Raw genomic sequence first — 14,220 nt, forward strand, 5'->3', positions numbered from 1 at the left:
TAGCATGGAGCCAAAAAGAGAGGCAAAGGCAGGCTCCACTGCGGGGTGTGTGTGTGTGTGTGTGTGTGTGAGAGAGAGAACTGAGTCTCGGGGTTGGCGTCACGTGTGGACCCGCCTTCACGTGTCAAGGCACGGGGGGGGGGCGAATATTTAAAACCACAGAGGCTGCTTTAAGCGTGGGAGGGGGGCGAGAGCCTGCCTAGTCTTGCTCCCCCCCCTCTCTCTGTGGTCTATTTTTAGCCTTCCCTCGGAGGGAGGAAGCACTCCTCGAGGGGGGAGATCATCCTTCTTGCCAGGCAAGGCTCCCCCCGCAGCAGCAGCAGCAGCAGGAGGAGGAGGATGCTGCCCCCACCCCAGAGACCCCAGCCCCAGCCCTCCTCCGGGTAGCCTCCCAGGCCCTTCCCTCCCGAGGCGGCGGCTGCTGCCGCTGCTGCCGCTGCCGGGGCTGTTCCTGGGCTGTGGCTGAGGCTGAGGCTGAGGCGCGGATGTCGGTCTCCCGGGGCCCCGGCCAGGAGGAAGGGGAGGCAGCTGCCAGGAGGACCCAGCCCCAGCGCCCTTTGCAGGGAAGGCGCTGGAAAGGTAGCCCCGGGGACAGGGACAGGGAGGGAGGGTGTGTGTGTGTGTGTCTGGAGGGAGACTGTCTGGACACAACTTAAGGGTGTGTGTGTGGAGAGGGAAAGGGGCACAACTTATTGTGGTGGGGAGAGGCACAACCTCTAGTGTGTGCTTGTGTGGAGTGCCACAACCTACTCAGTGTGTTTGCGGGGGGGGGGGGGGGGGGGGGGGCACAATCTGCTGCTTTTTCTGTGTAGATGCACACACACACACACACACACGTGTGTTATTCAAGCTACTGTGTTTCCTTGTAGATAGGTGCACACACCCTGCTGTCCGTGTGAGGTGCACAATCTACTGGGTCTGTTTTGTGTGTGTGAAGTGTGAGGAGGAGGAGAGGCACAACCCAGTGTGTGTTTGGGTTTGTGGAGAGGCACAACTTACAGTGTCTGTGTGTAGATGCACAGTCTACTGTGTGTGTTGTGTGGAAGCACAACCTAGTATGTTTGTGTGTGTGTGTGTGTGTAGTAGGTGCACAATCTACTGTGTGTCTTCATGCGTGTGTGGAGAGGCACAACCTAGTATGTGTTTGTGTGTGGAGGCACAATTTAGTGTCTGTCTATAAATGCACAAATGTTCTGTGTGTGTTTATGTGTGTGGAGAGAGGCACGTATATTTGTGAATGTATGCGTAAAGTCACAACCTAGTGTGTATGTATGCGGAGGGGGAGAGGCACAACCCAGTGTGTTTGGATGTATGTAGGTGCACAATGTACTGTGTGTGTTTGTGTGTGGAGAGAGGCATATTTGTGTTGTGCTGAGACACAACCTAGTAGTGCGTGTGTGTGCAGTAGGTGCACAATCTACAGTGTGTCTTTGTGTGTGTGTGTGTGTGTGTGTAGAGGCACAGCCTAGTGTGTACATGGGGGGAGAGGCACAACCTTGTGAGTGTTTATGTTTCTCATGCCCAGCCTCTGTGTGTGTGTGTGTGTGTGTTTGTGTGGAGGGGCTGAGTGTGCTCTGGGTGTGTCTGGAGGGGGGTCCAGGCGGCCTTGGCGTAGCAGGCCAGATGAGGGGGCTGCCCCCTGCCTCCTGGAGGCTCTTTCGGGGCCCTTCCTGCTCTCCAGGCGGGAGCCAGAAGAGAGAGAGAGAGAGAGAGGCAGGCAGGGAAGGAAGGAAGGGGCTCCGCTCTTCTTCCTCTGGCAAAGGGCCTCCCCTTCCTCTTCCTCTTTTGTGCCTTGCGTTGTTGTTGTTGTCCTCTGCCCTCATGGCGACCCTCCTGCTGTGGAGGAGGCATCTCCAAGCCCCCGGCCCTCCATTGCTTTGCTCAGGCCCTGCAGGCGCAGAAGCTGCTCCCTCTCTTTTTTGGGGACCTGTTTGGGGGCTGGGTGTTTGGCTTCCTCTTGGGTGTTTCCCAGGCGGAAGACAGGGGGGGGGGCTGGCCCAGGCTGGCCCAGGACCTGCTTCTGACCTCCAAAGATCCTGCTCTTGAAAGCAATGGGGGGCTCAGACATGCTGGAGGAAGAGGGGGGAGCTGGCCCTCGTTGGAAACCCAGGTCTTTTGAGCTATCAAGTTGATGCTTCTCTTCAGCTTTATGGGGGCCAAACTATGGAGTGGTATTCTGTACATGTTTGGATGGTTCTTGTTGTTCTTGTGTGCCTTCATGTCCTTTCTCACATACAGCCGCTGAAGGCAAACCTATCATTTTCAAATGATATCAAACCTATTGTTTTCTTGGCCGGATTGGTTTAGAGGAGGTTTACCATGCCTTCCCCTGAGGCTGAGAGCATGTGACTTGCCCAAGGTCACCCAAGGAAGGTTTCATGGCTGAGTCAGGAATCAAACCCTGGTCTCCAGATCACCAAATGCATCTGAGGAAGTAGACTGAAGTCTATGAAAGCTCATGCTGCCAACCTCTTTCTTTCAGTGAGTCTCAAAGGTGCTACAAGATCTCTCTACGTACTGATCCTACAGAATTCCTATATATTTTTTTGAATACCTGGTCTCCAGAGTCATAGTCCAACACTCAAACCACCACATCACACTGGCACTCTTTTTGGTGCATGTGACATGACACTGTAGTGGTAGTCCATGGACCAATTTTGCTCCATGGCATACTGTCCCAGTTTGTAGTGTGTTTTCTGGAAAGAACAAAAGATTTGTAGCCAAGGGGCATAAATACGGTACTCATCCCTAGCACATGTTGCTCCCCACTTCAGATGACTTGAAAAACACTGGTTTAGAACATGTTTAAAGTATAAAAGTAGACTACTGGGTGTTGAATCAATAAAAATGTTTTAGCTTATGTATCCTGAGAACAGGACTGAGACAGCAGGTTTGAGAAATAAGTAAGGTGGTGGAAAGTGGAGGAAAATCAGGCCTCTGGTGTTTCAGGGAAGGAGTTCCTCAGCCATGAGGGTTTCTAATACCTGAGGATGGTTAACTACTTATATCCCAGCCCTAGTTCTATTTTGAAGGGCCACTGTCTGGGGTCTTTGGTTTGGGAGGCAGGAATCCTACCTTCATGGCCAACTTTGCCTTTTCCATAACAAAAAAAGTGCTATTACTGAGTCCAGGACAGTGATTCTCAATGATCGTGATGTGAAGAACCAGAAATTATTCCCCTCGCCCCTCCAGTGTGTTAGGTATAGTACTGTACTAACAATGTGTTTGAACCCATTGGCTATATGTAATTGTTTCTTTCCTGGTAACTTGATAGGGATGAGCAAACAATGGCTCTTAGACCGGCCCAGGTCCAGGGATCACCACTTTGAACAGCACTTGTTTAATGGACCAGTCTGTCTATCAGCACTGTGTGTGACAGTACTGAGTTCCAGGTTCTTCAAAAAAGCGAACAGCATTAAGGATTTGCTGCTGAAAAACAATATTTTGCTTTTCAGGTAAAGCGTCTAGCAAGCTAAGAGTAATAAGAGTGAGTAGGAACAGCAAAATTTCCTCCTGGTTGCCTTGGTCCCATTAGCAAAAGCTGGGTCTGTACAACCCAGAAGTTATATCCTAAGTTAGTTTCCTCTGCAGCTGCATGGTCCATTCATGGCCAGTTGTGGGGCCTGTTATTTCTAATTTAGAAAAAAAAGCACTAAAAAGGAAGCAGTAGTAGCTGGCAGGCAGATGTTTATTAATGAGCTTTTGTATACAGTATACTGGAGATCTGGGAGTGGTTTAGCATGCTCCAGGCTTGGAGCTGTAACTTACACAGTAAAGTCACTTCTCTGTAGGAAGCAGTGTGTAATTCTATCATGTAAATTAGAATGCGTGTTCATGTTACATGTATGTAAATTGCTTTGCATTGTGCTAAGCACCAGTGCTTGGTTGCATTTGTTCAGTATGGTCCCACGCAGTGATTTACACATGTACAGAATGTTCATATTTTGCCATATTTTTCCACACTAAACAAAAACATAGTACTGTACTAGAATTTGGGGTCAGCCAATGAAGCATAATGGTGGGAAAGTAAATACAGATGCAAGTAAATGAAGAAACCATTTTTTAAAAAGTGCAGTTCTTCAGAAACCCAGAACGCAGGCTGATCTCTGCAGTTGTCCACCCATGGGATAAAACTATCAGGGCTGTTTAGTCATGATGACCTCAAATATTGGAGGCAGGATTTCTGTGTATGCCAGTTGCTGGGGAACATTGCCTGAATCTTATTGGTAGTCCAAATTAAAGTACCCTCATTCAATCAGTTGTTAAATCAGTATTTACCAATATAAAAACCCAGTTGATTCAGTGGATCTATTCTAGTTGGAATTACTGATAGGATTCATGTCCACAAGTGTGTGTCCTGTTGCATGGATGTCCTTCCTCATTGTGGGTTTTCCAGTGTGTGCTGGTTGGCAGGATGAATGAGTAGATGGGCATTTGATAGAGCAGGATTTCTCCTTTATCTGTATAGAAGTGCCCTCAGTGCAGGAAACTGGCAAAGCGGCCTAGTGAATTTCTCATAGCACAAATCATAACAGCATGAGGCAGTGTTCCAGCTAAATGAATATCACCCACTATGTTATTCATGCTAGGTTATTCAGGCCAGATTGGAATCGGAATATAATTTTCTATAATGTTTATCATGTGTTTCAGCAAATGTATTATCTAGAACTTGGATTTGTTTACATGTCAGTCATTTCTCCCTCCTATTTTGGCACTTGAGCATTGGAGTTTTAACAAACATAACAGTAATAATAATGGATGACTGATCCCTTACTTAACTGCTACTTTCTGCTGTTGATGGCAACCTCCACCTTGGCCAAGGATAAGGCTAGTCACCGGTGGACAGTTTGAGTGTGGCTGTATATTTATCAGTAACTTTAGTTGCAGCAGTTATGGAGAGGCAGCTGTAAATTATGTAGAGGCTTTAGGCATTGCCTTTAATAAGGGTAGTACTTTCCTCTGGAAAAGCATGAGTTTGAGTCAGCATGTCCATAGGAGAAGTCTCAGAGATGTATCTTTAAGGCTGCTACTGGGGAAGTAGGCTCAAGTCTATGAAAGCTCATGTTACCAACTTCTTTCTTTCAGTCTCAGAGGTGCTACACAGCTATGTCTTTGAAGGCTGCTACTGTATACTTAAAAGGTGTGTGTGCTATAGTTGTATAGCCTTTTTTCCCCAAACATAAGAAGCTACATTATATTAAGTATGACCATTGGTCAGTCATGCCCAGTGTTGTCATGTTGGACTAGCACTAGCAATTCAAGGTTTCAGGCAGGATTCTCTCCTAGCTGTACCTGGAAATGCTGAGGAATCATCTGCCTCCACAGCACATACTCTATGACTGAGTTTTGGGCCTTCCTTGAAAGTAAATCAACCACCAGTGCAGATATAATGAGGTATGGTTTTAAATTGTGGTTAAGAGGTCAGTGGGATCCTCTGCTCCCTCCCTCCCCCAGGGATTACATTATTCTGTCTTAACTGTCATTTGGGGATGAGTTGGAATTGACAGCAATTGTATTTAAGGCTAACTGGATTCTCAATCAGAATTTGTAGCTGGACAAGAACTTTTATTTAAGCAGTGAATCTAGTTATTCTTAATCTCAGTCATTGTTTGTACCATGTATCTCCTTTAGGTTTGGCTTAGCAAATGGATAGGAATTCACTGAAGGGGAGAGACAGATGGGTTCTCTATATATGATTCCATGGCATACCCTGATCTTGAAATAATGGCTAAAACCTTTGTATACAGTAGCTCTCAGTGGATTGATTAAATTTGACCAAGACATAGTTCCCATTCCCTGCCCTTCCCAGCTAATTTTAAAATAATATTTGAAATGGGAGGCAGAGTTGGCCTAAGAGAAAGCCAACACAGTGAGCAGCAATGAAAACAGGTCACTCAGCTTTATTAAGTAGAATACCATTTTGGGATACCAGTTTGGTGTTAAGACAGTGTGGTCCCTACTGTTGTAATACCCAACCTGGGCTCATTGGAGGAATGGCTATATAGAAGTGTAATTAATCATTAATAACGATAAATATTATAATGTGCAGTACTCATGCTTTCTGATGCTAGATGGAGGGTTCGACTCTCTCCCCTTCTAAACGTACACTTTCCTGCCTAAGGGAGAGAGCTGATCTTAAAACTCTGTGGACATATTTGTTTTATGTATTAGAAGGGTGGAATTAACATGACACCCCCCCCCCCATTATGAGAATAACATAAATACATAGAACCATAGAGTTGGAAGAGACCACAAGGGCCATCTAATCCAACCCTCCTGCCATGTAGGAAATCTGAATCAAAGCATACCTGGCAGATGGCCATCCTGCCTCTGTTTAAAGACTTCCAAGGAGGGAGACGCCACCACACTCCGAGGGAGTGTGTTCCAATGTGGAACAGCCCTTACTGTCAGGAAGTTCAAGTAATTTTTTTTTTTTTGCTCTCTTAAAGAGTAATTGTTGTTTTAGGAGAGGGAGGGAAACAGGGATATTGGGATTTGTATGAAGTTTTAACCTGTAAGCGGGGTATAAAGTATTATTATTATTATTATTATTATTATTATTTACTAAAGAAGCTTATAAAAATGTTTCCTTAAGGCTGCTTTATATTCCTTGCATACATCATCTGGAAACACTGCAAACTACATTCAGGCATGTATTTGTCGTACTATTGTCATTTTTATCATAGCCACTACCTTTTTTTGTATCTTTATAATATCATAACAGACTTCTTTCTGTTTTTAAGATTAAATTAGCCAATACAGAGAAGAATGTACTTACCATGCTAAATTACTGAAAAATTAATTGTGTGTGTGTGTGTGTGTGTAATGATTATTTGATTGATGTGCATTAAAGTTAGTTTTCTTTCCTTCCTTGGTTCTTGTTACTCTCTCTCTGTGTGTGCACTTTTGGAATAAATGTATCATGCTAACAGTGAACAGGCTTTTGACTATTACTACTGCTTTAAATACCAGATAGTTGTTAGAGTCTGCATATGAATACTTAATGTAATGTGCAACTTGTCTCCTTTTAAAAGTTAAATCACAGTAGGTGATACCTTGAGTTTTTACACAAGGTGATAGAATTAAAAAAACAATCAGAAATGGAGAAAGGAAATAAAAGGAAGATAAGGTAGGTAGGCAAAAAGCTAGAGTAAGTAAATAAGGAAGAAGGAATGGTTAAGAAGGATGATGAAGAAGAGGGAGCAAGAGAAAGAGGGAAGAGAGAAAGAGGGAAGAGAGAAAGATCAAGTAGGTAATAAGGAAGGTGGGTATTTGGGGAATGTGGAAAGGAGAAATACTAAGAGGAAGAGATAGTGGTATTCACTAGGGTTACAAATTTATGTTAGTGTTTAAATGTTTAGAGTGTTAGTCCCAAGTAGAGCAGACCCATTGGTTCAGTTGCTGAATGGTAAATTTACATATGTAAATTTTATTGATTCAGTGGGTTTACTCCAACTGGGACTGATTTTAAGATATATATTTTGCTGCTTTTCATACATAGTTTGCCTCACTGTCTGATATGTTTCTGTCAATATGTGGAGTGGTTCCAGAGGTGTGTTGCTTGAATGGAAAATCAATTTGCCCTGGCAAATTCCCTGATTCCCCTGCCACCCCCCCCCCCCCCCCGTTCCCCCCTGCCCCCCACCCCCTTTTCTTCTTTCCCCCCTCAGGAATGATTTTTGGGGCTCTACAGGGGATGTAATATTTTATTGGGCAACCTGGAGAACTTTGAGGCATGAGTGGAGTTCTACTTAAACTTCTCTAGATCTAACACAATGCTTTGTTCTTCCATGCCTTCAGATTGACTCCAACTTGTAATGACCCCATCCTAGGGTTTTCATGGCAAGATTTTGTCAAGTTTGCCATTGCCTTCCTCTGAGGCTGAGAGAGTGTGATTCCATGGCTGAGCGGGGATTCAAAACTCAATCTCCCTAAGTGCTAGTCCAACACTCAAAGCACTATACCATGCTGGCTCTCATTAACACAATGCATAGGTAACAGATACTGTACACATTTAAATAGGAAAGAAAGGGAGAAATAGAGATTGGGAATTGTTCATATTTGCTGCAGTAGCCTAAACAAGAGTCTACATGCAATTCATGTGGTTGGTATGGTAGAGACCTCTTGAGTTATTCTCAATAGTCATTGATCATTGTTGTTTGTTTTTGGCTCTGATAATGTGTTATAAATAATAATAACAATATCTCCTCCCTTTTTCTCAGTAATGGGACTCAAGGCAGTTTACAAGCATTATGCTTTTATGCAACAATCTTTGCATAGTTAGGGAAAACAAAATGTCTTCTTGAAAAGCAAACTGGCACTGCACAGCTGTCTGTCTTGTCACAGTTGTTTCTTTGAGACAATTTTGCCTTCATTATATTTTTATTCATTTGTCTAAAACAAATTTTATTGTCTTTCATGAAGTAGTTCAAAGTGGTTTGCAAAAAATTGAATCAACATGCAAAAAAACCCCCATACAAAACAGAAGGTAAGAACCAGAGTTTAAAATAGCAATAGTAGCTACATTTCTATACTGCTTCATACTGAACTAAGCAGTCTCTAAGTGGTTTACAATGTGTAAGCTAATTTCCCCCAACAAGCTGGGTACTCATTTTAGTGACCTCAGAAGGATGCCAGGCTGAATCGACCCTGGAGCCTCTGGCTGGAGTTGAACTCACAACCTTGTGGCTGTGAGTGAGTGGCTGCATTTAACATTTAGCCACTGTACCACCAGGGCTCCTATCTTAAAATACTTAAGATAGCAAAAAGGAAAAAAAAAAAAAGAGCTAAAATAATCAGATAATTTTTTAAAAAGAAGTATTTGCTTGGCAAGTTGATGCAAGAGGTATACTCCCTGGGAAGGGCGTTCCATAGCTGGGGTGCCACCATTGAAAATCTCCTCTCTTTTGTTGTAACAAAGCTAACTTTCTGATGGAGCTTGTGTTTGGACAAGGGTACTGGCAGGTGATTTTACTGTGTGGGTAGGTTGATATGGGTGGAGGTGCTTGTTCACATACCGAGTTGATAGATCCCAAGTCACATAGAGATTTAAAAGTAAACAACAAAACTTTTGAATTGGGTTTCAAAGTGAACAGTCAGCCAGTGGACTTTATGTTAAGACTAGTGAGATGTGATCTGAGCAGAATCGCTCAGTATTCCGGCTGTTCCATGCATCACTGACTGACTTCCAACCCTTTTACAGAGGCAACCACCATTCTGGATTATCACAGTAATCCAGACAGAGTGTTACCAGAGCATGGATAGCAATGGCCAAACTACCTCTGCCCAGTTTTGGTGAGCTGAAAAGTGACCTGCATGTTTCCAAACAAATCAAAGGTCTGTCAATAATTTGAAGAATATGCAAATCATTGTGTAATTTAAAAGCACTAGTAATTAGAGTTTAGTGGCTAAGATATATATATATATATATATATCTCACAGGTATCAGTATGTTTGTTTAGGATATATCAGTTCTGTCTGTTTGAAACATAGTCTGATGCTGTTGTGAAAACCTGTTGTGAATCATGAAAGCTTTCTGGCAGTTTGAACCTTGCAAATGGACTAAGTTTATAGCTTGTGTACACCGCTAGGAGAAAGATATGGTCAGGTGGAGAAGTGTGTTAAAAGACAACCCGCTTTTAATGTTTCTGAAATTTTCTGATATTTCCATGGATATCCAAAACTTGCCTAAACATAGTTTGAAAACACAGTTTGTTTGGCTTCATTTACATAGTGTTGAACAAGACTTGGTTGTACTAGATATAGACCAATAACTGAACCAGTGGTGCAGCAGTTCATCATGAATAACTCAAGTCTCACTGATGTCAGTGGTCTGCTCTGAGTATGACTAACTTTGGACTGAACTCATAATCTCTTAGGTGGGGACAACATTATATTTTAGCATTGTTATAACTAAGGGAAAGTGCAAGCAAACATTACTTAAAAGCTATTCTTCGAACTATTTAGCATTTGTAGCATAACAACTCATATTTACAGGAAATATGCCAATCTTCTGAGGAGAATGCATATCTCTGTCAATGATTGTGTATCAGACCATATCAAAATTAAGGTTGGAAACAGCATAGTAATTAGACACCACATATTGCCAGGTTGTAGATAAAAAACTAGGATAGTTGGTTGTTATCTATATGAGTGAGCAAACTCCAGTTCATTTATTTACTTCTAAAGGAATAATTCAGTTGTATTTTCACAAATATGAGTTAACTTCTTGGTTTGATAGCTAAAATAAAATGTTCTTATGCAATGCAATATAAAAGATCTTGTAGCCAGACCTTGTTAGTATACAGGAATCTTGGTTGAGATGTTGCTCTACCTATATAGTATAACTGAGCTGAAATCTAACTTCCTGCAAGAGCCTCTTGAGCTATTAAATCTGCAATCAGAAGTAAATCCCATTGTGTTCAGAAGTGGTTTCTCCCAATTAAGTAGGTAACGGATTGCAGTCTAAGATGATCACTTTTGTTTTGATGTTACTGTGAAAATCAAGATGCCCACATTATATTTGCAGGAACGCAAATGGACAAATATTTGTGTGTGAATATTAATTCTGTAGAAATGGGATCTCAGTATTTCTAAGATTAATTTCTCAATGAGTATGTAAGTGATAGATAAATAATAGATGATGTGCAGTCTAATTCAGCATACATTATGTAAATGCCATGTTTAACCTATATTGATTTTGTTTTCATTTTACTTTAACGCTTCAGTTTTTAGGAGTTATCTTACCAAGAAAATGTGTTAGAACTTTTTTTGCCTAAGTCCTGCTTTGGTAATGTGGGCTACTCTTGCTGTAATTAGCAATTGGAAATGTGATTCCAATTACTTTCCCTTAATTCAGTTTCTTGAGATATTGAAGTCCTGTAGATGCCTCATTTATTGGTTTGCCTTTGGCTAAAAATAATTGCTGTACATAACTTTTTCCTGATTTTAACTTAATTGTCTTCCATTTTATTTTTCCTCCCATGCTGCATATTTCCACTCTGTGTTCTAGATGTTAGATGATTATATAGTGTTTTATAAATTTAATCTTTAATCTATTACTGTAATAATATGATTGACAACTCTTAAGGAAGGATGAGGTAAAAGGTCAGCATTAAATGCCTATACTGCAGCCACTCACTCACAAACCACAAGGTTGTGAGTTCAATCCCAGCCAGGGATTCAGGGTTGACTCAGCCTGGCATCCTTCTAAAACGAGTACCCTGCTTGTTGGGGGCAATTAGCTTACACATTGTAAACTGCTTAAGGAGTGCTTAAAAGCACCGACAAGCCGTATAGAAATGTGCTTGCTATTGCTATTACTAATCTATTGTAAAAGAACACTGAGGAAATTGCGACAATTGGACATGTTCTTTTTCGTTGCCCCCTTTATATAGAATCTCATGCTCTCTCTCTCTCTCTCTCTCTCTCTATATATATATATATATATATATATTCCTGCTTTTACAACACCTACCCTGCAGAAAAGAGCAATTTTATGTACACTATCTTCTTTCAGACCGCAAGGAACTGGTAACTATAAAAGTTGCCACGTTCTTTGTAGCTGCAGTTATCTGCTGTAAAAACTTTTTAATACAGATGAAGTAATAATAATTTAGAGTTTGGCCATCATCTTATTGTCTTTATATATTTTATCTGTACACCATTTTCTATAACGACATTGGAAAAAGTTGTTTGTTGATAACTGTATAACTATGCCAATGTTTTATAATTTATTTATTTTTAAATCTTGAAAAGGTTTTGAGGAATGAGGATGTGGTATCCAACTGTTGACTGTGCCAGTGTTTTATAATATTTGACTATGCCAATGTCTTATAATAATGTGTGAATTTTGTGCTGCTATGAGGGATGGGAATGTGGGCATTCTTCCCCTCCTACTTGTATATATAGAGGATATACATCTCCGTTGGAGTAGAATGTATATATATTTGTGCTGCGGCAGTACATGTGATGTTATATGTTTTGTATTTTTGCTTCATTTTGGTGCTGGCCATATGCTGTAATAAATTCATTCATTCATAATTATAGGCCTGGCCCAGAACGGAAGAGGGCGGGAAGGGAGCGGAAAGATTGGAGCCAGTGGTTCTAAAGGAAATGGAGTTGCAAGAAGTTCAGGATGGAATTCTGCGTTTTGGGAGTTATGACAATGTACCAGAAGAAGACGACTTAAATGTGAAGTTTACCGCACCGGGGATAAAGTGTTCCCTGATGCGTTACAATGGGCATGAGCGGGGCCGCGCACGGAGCGTGATGGGAACCCGATGGGGCCCAGAACGCTAGTTTACCGCGCAGGGAACGCCGCCGCTGCTGCCGCGCGTTCCCATCGCATTCCCATCAGGTTCTAGGGGACGCCATTTCTGGGAACTGTTTCGAAACAGTTCCCAGAAATAGCATCCCCTGGAATCCAATGGGAACGCGCAGCGTCGGCGTTCCCTGTGCGGTAAACTAGCGTTCTGGGCCCCATCGGTTTCCCATCATGCTCTGTGCGCGGCCCCGCTCATGCCCGTTGTAACGCATCGGGGAATGTTTTATCCCCAGTGCGGTAAACTTCCTTATTTGAATAAATTTAGATTGTTGTACCATACTTAATAAAAATAAGACATCCTCTGAAAATAAGCCATAGTGTGTCTTCCTGAGGAAAAATAAATATAAGACAGTGTCTTATTTTTGGGGAAACGCAGTAATGGTAGCAATTCCATGGAGCTGCTTCAGTTGTATTGAAAAAGAGGCTGATGCCTTAAAAATAAACAAATAATTATAAAGACCCTGCCAATAAGGAGTGCAGAACATTCTCAGTGATTTCCAAAGTGGGTGGTACCACCCCTCTGTGAGATGGTGGAAAGATGGGAGGGCTGTGGAAAGATTCAGAGGGGCGGTGAGGGAAAACAGAATGGCAAGGAAGTCTTCAGTCAACATATTGGTGCACAAGAAAGACGAGGAGAACCATGAGTCTTTAGGACCATGGTGGAGGTGAGGTTTACATGAAACATATCTTTTCTGGGTCCCTTAAAATCACTGCGCAGCCTGTGTGATGGTGTCTCCAGTTCTTAGCTGGCATATGCTCCCCGGGCCATGTCTTTTGCTAGTATTTTTGGCAGTGGTGGCAGCTGGGAAACTCTCGCAAGGTACTAGGCATCACTTCTGTGGCTCAGAGTGACACCATTTTGGGGCAGACTGACTGTGGGGCTGAATGCAGGAGCCAAAAGGCTGCATTACTTCCCTCTCCCAGCCTGCTTTCATCTTGTACAGACATTGCAGGTCAATTGCTCTGGGTTGGGACCAGCCAGACTGGATGCTGATCTGGCAGTTCTGGCCTAGCCCCAGCCCAAAGACCCTTAGCATGGTCTTTTTTAACTGCCTGTTTGTGGCAGAGTTTATAGGAAACTTAGCCGTGTGGCCGTACACCCTGCCGCCACTGCTGTGCCCCCTCTGAAGACCCCAGCCTGTGACATTGGAAGGTGGCTCTTGGCCATGTGAGTGAAGCCAGGTACCCTGTTTCTGCCCTTATGTACTGTGACAAAGGCCTTTAGAGGAAATGTGGTAAGGGGGCACGAGTATGCAGCAGGTGGGTGTGTGAACACCCGGCCGTTGCCATGCTGGCTTGGGTGCAGGAATGAGAGTTAGAGCATGTGGCAATAGGGAAGAAGCAGCAGCAAAAAGGACCTTTCACATTTGGGACCTTGCTCAAGCTTTGTGAATTTTGTCAGGATTAGGCTGGCAGTTTGGAGTTGCGTTGCTGCTCCTGCTTTCTTTCATCAGACAGATCAAGAGAAGAGCTAGCAGAAGAAGCAGTATCTTTATGGGGCGGGGGAGGGAATGACTTGAAGCTGTGTGGGGAAGTCACATTTCTGGGGAAGAAGGGGGAGGGCCATTTGGGGTCAGTTATTGGAAAGAGGACCTTTGCCTTGAAGTGGCTCCTGTTGTTAAAATCTGTCCCTTTTGCCACCCAATCCAGTCTCCAGTCTAGATCATGTGACCTCTGTAAACATCCTACACATGCACAGGTTGCATCCTTTGCTACCCTGGCAAAGGATTGCTAGCGGGGAGAAAAGTGGGAAGCCAGCTGTACCCCTCTTCGTCCCAATGAAGAAGAATTGAGAGCCTTTTCTTGCTGGGGAAACGCTTCACCTTTTGCACCCAGACATGTTGGGAGCAGAAACTGAGATGCTGATCAAACAATGACCAAGAAGTCTCTTGCCC

At 43.1% G+C, this 14,220-nt stretch overlaps 1 protein-coding gene across 1 annotated transcript in view; it reads left to right on the forward strand.

Annotated features, from left to right (window-relative positions):
* The first annotated feature begins 260 nt into the window (after positions 1 to 260).
* The window catches only part of PFKFB4 (6-phosphofructo-2-kinase/fructose-2,6-biphosphatase 4), a 95,609-nt gene continuing 81,649 nt past the window's right edge, over positions 261 to 14,220 (forward strand). Inside the window, exon 1 of the mRNA XM_042454711.1 lies at positions 261 to 579. Coding sequence (XP_042310645.1) covers positions 486 to 579 — 94 coding nt within the window. The 5' untranslated portion in view covers positions 261 to 485. The remainder of the gene's footprint in view (positions 580 to 14,220) is intronic.

This window comes from Sceloporus undulatus, chromosome 2, assembly GCF_019175285.1.
Source record: "Sceloporus undulatus isolate JIND9_A2432 ecotype Alabama chromosome 2, SceUnd_v1.1, whole genome shotgun sequence".
Lineage (NCBI taxonomy): Eukaryota > Metazoa > Chordata > Lepidosauria > Squamata > Phrynosomatidae > Sceloporus > Sceloporus undulatus.